General features: G+C 40.1%; 1 protein-coding gene across 1 annotated transcript; it reads right to left on the bottom strand.

Annotated features, from left to right (window-relative positions):
- Positions 1–765: 765 nt before the first annotated feature.
- Positions 766–1,238, bottom strand: LOC118815044 (histone H2B-like). Its single transcript, XM_036580976.1, has one exon. It carries the CDS (start codon positions 1,138–1,140, stop codon positions 766–768), a length of 375 nt encoding a protein of 124 aa, XP_036436869.1. The 5' UTR covers positions 1,141–1,238.
- Between the last annotated feature and the right edge of the window lie 2,109 nt (positions 1,239–3,347).

Raw genomic sequence — 3,347 nt, 5'->3', positions numbered from 1 at the left:
CTGTTTACTTTCTGTAGAGTGATTATCTGAGCCTCACCACAAGCATTTCAATGCATAAATGTCCTGACATGTTGTGCACATGACAAATAAACTTGAACTCCAACTTCACCATAAACCCAAGGCAGAGCTCTAAACCTAATATTACTTACTCTAACTAGATCATCAGCCAAAGATCGAGCTGAAAGGCTACATTTTGGCTCACTCAAACTACATCATCTGAAAGCCTAGCCCTGTACCTGCTTTCATTTTCCCAACGTTGTCATCAGCCTAACGGCTTGTTAGGGTCTTCATTTTAACATGCTATGGTCTAGCTGTTAACGTACTATTACATAATCTGTCTACAAGCCTGATGTGTAGCTCTAGGCCTATGTTTGCTTATTCTAAGTACATCATGGGCTTAAAGCCCAGCTCTATACTCAGCTCCAACACAACTGATCCACCGTTTTTCTCATAAAACGGGCTTCCTTTTTTAATGTCACACCCTCATACCTTGTTACCAAATTTAATATCACGTTTGCAAACTACAACTAAATACATAAGCATATAGCAATATATAAAAACTTACATTACATACACACATACATATGCACATAGAGAGAAACTGCGGGCAAACTTGAAATTGCGCGGAAAAATTAATTCCATAAATTTCTCTTCGTCTTAGTAAGTGTTCTCGTTCAAATACACATAACGAAAAACAGCCCTTCAAGCGAAACCGTGGGTGGCTCTTAAAAGAGCCGTTGGGTTTGATGAAGTCTTGGTCACTTCTTACTTGGAGCTGGTGTACTTAGTGACGGCCTTGGTGCCCTCGGACACGGCGTGCTTGGCCAACTCACCGAGAAGAAACAGACGCACGGCGGTCTGGATCTCCCTGGAGGTGATGGTGGACCGTTTGTTGTAATGAGCCAAACGGGACGACTCACCGGCGATGCGCTCGAAGATGTCATTGACGAACGAGTTCATGATGCCCATCGCCTTGGAGGAGATACCGGTGTCGGGGTGGACCTGCTTCAGCACCTTGTACACGTAAATGGCATAACTCTCCTTCCTAGACTTTCTACGCTTCTTGCCTCCCTTACCAGCCGTTTTGGTCACGGCTTTCTTGGATCCCTTCTTCGGCGCGGACTTCGCAGGCTCGGGCATTACTTTCTTACTTTCCGATAAAAAAAAAACAAAACACACAATGCCTTCACAATGCTGTCAAACGATCACTGGACAGCAATCAAAGGCTGCTTTTGCGGACAACTCCCAGCTCTCGCCCAATCCTAATCCTCTTCCTCCCTTCCTCTTCCTCCCCCTTCCCGCACCAGCTAAAGACTTTTCCTTTGTTCACCTTCCCGCGCTTTCTTAGCTACCTTGTGTTCTGTACGATAGATGTGTGCCTGTCAGGCTTGTTTTGTGTTGTTTTTTTTCCCTTCCACATGTACACACACGCACGTAAGCTAAACACTCACTAACTCACACAGGTGCATAAAACGATAGTTTATAACACTAGTGGGAACCGTGAAGCTAGTTGAAATATTCTCCCCTCCTCTCTTCTGTTGTTCGAGCGTTAGACGCCTATCCGTCTTTAAAAGGTAACTCTCATAAACTCATGAAAGCGCATTAAATTTTTTTTAACACTTCTAGGCGCGTTCAAACTGCTTTATAACGCTATAACGTTTGTGCTGGCATCAGACTAACAAAATATATATATATATACATAACACACAATCACAAAAGAAATTTTGATACGATCATTTCCGCTAAAGAGATCATACAAAGCAGCTCTTTTGGTGGGTGTGTGGAGGGCTCTTAAAAGAGCCGTTGGGTTTAAGAGCGTTTTTATAACAAACTTTATTGAGGAATATTATGTCAATACAAACACATTTTCAAATACAGAGCACAAAAATACAAAATGCACATTTATGAACATTTCTACAATTCACAGTTTTACACAGTTCAATTATTTACATTCAGAATGATGTAGCATTGATTAAAAGTACAGCAGAGTCCAGGGGAACTTTTTCTTCCCTCGAGTGTCTGTTGTTCGCAGTCTTTTGATCTCACACAGTATTTGTTTAAAAACACTTCCTGCAGGTATTTCACATTGTTCTATGACCATTTTATAGCGCGTCTTCCAGATCTTAGAATTAACAATACAAACAATAAACCAATAAAATTCTGAAACAATTTTAGAAAAAGTTTCATGAAAAATCCCGTACATCACACTTTTCACATTAATATTAAAATTCAGCCCAATGTGCATTAATTTCCTCCAGATATCTTTTGTTCTTGGACAGTGAATGAAGAGATGTTCAATCGTCTCATCTTCATTACAATCAGTCATTGGACACGTTTTAGTTGTGACATAACAGCTCCATTTAACTATACATCTGACTGGCAGTCTGCCAACTGTCACCAGCCACATCACGTCTCTTACGTTCTCAGAGAGGATTTTGGATAAAATGTTTTTTACACAGACTTGTCCTTCAGTGTGTGTTAAATGCGTGTAATTGAACATCTCTCCATAATCACTGTCCTGTATGATTTTATAAATTGTTTTATTTGGGGAATTCTTCCAATCAATATTTAATTGAATATTTCGATATAAAATCACCATAAACAAACTTAAAAGAAGGGGTGTTTTGTCTCGCCTTGCCCTTTTTCTTCTCCCAAGACTTTTTATTCCCTATCCATTCTGGATTTCTGCTCATGGCTTGAGCTACATTTTTACAAAAGGCTATTTTTAATTTTCTCCCCAGCTCCACCGCACTGAGGCCTCCTTTCTCTCGGGGTTTATATAAGACCTCTTGCTTGGTAACTTCCCTGTTGCTTCACCAAATAAAACGAACACACATTTTGTTTAATCTCATCACAAATTTATCATCTGGAGGGAAAATAGTAGCTAAAAACAACTTAGATAAAAAAAAAAACATCTTAATTATTTGAATCCTACTCTTATAATTTGAGATTTTCCATTTTTCTAATTCTGTTTTAATTTCCTGTTCTTTTTTCTCCCAGTTTGTTTTGCTGCACTTTCTGTTTAAAATCGTTAATCCTAGGATTTTAATCTCTTCTTTAACAGCTAGATTTATCGTTGCAGGATCTCCCTCCCCTATCCACACAGCCTCACTCTTGCTGTTATTTAACTTTGCCCCAGCTACTGCTTCATAAGTATTAAAATGTTTGTCTAACTCAGCTTGATTTCCAACAAAGACTGTGACGTCATCTGCATATGCAGAGATTTTCAGTGGCTTTGCGGTTGAGAGCTGGACTCCCTGCAGCCTGGGCTCGTGTTTAATTTTGTGCAGCAGGGGGCTGACAGCAATCACATACAGAGCAGAGCTTAGAGGACACCCCTGCTTCAC

The sequence above is a fragment of the Colossoma macropomum genome, unplaced genomic scaffold (assembly GCF_904425465.1).
Source record: "Colossoma macropomum unplaced genomic scaffold, Colossoma_macropomum, whole genome shotgun sequence".
In the NCBI taxonomy this organism is placed as follows: Eukaryota; Metazoa; Chordata; class Actinopteri; order Characiformes; family Serrasalmidae; genus Colossoma; species Colossoma macropomum.
This window is presented reverse-complemented; position numbering and strand designations above follow the sequence as displayed.

Excerpts from the sequence above, each read along its gene's own strand:
- LOC118815044 (XM_036580976.1), bottom strand. The coding sequence starts at position 1,140 with ATGCCCGAGCCTGCGAAGTCCGCGCCGAAGAAGGGATCCAAGAAAGCC.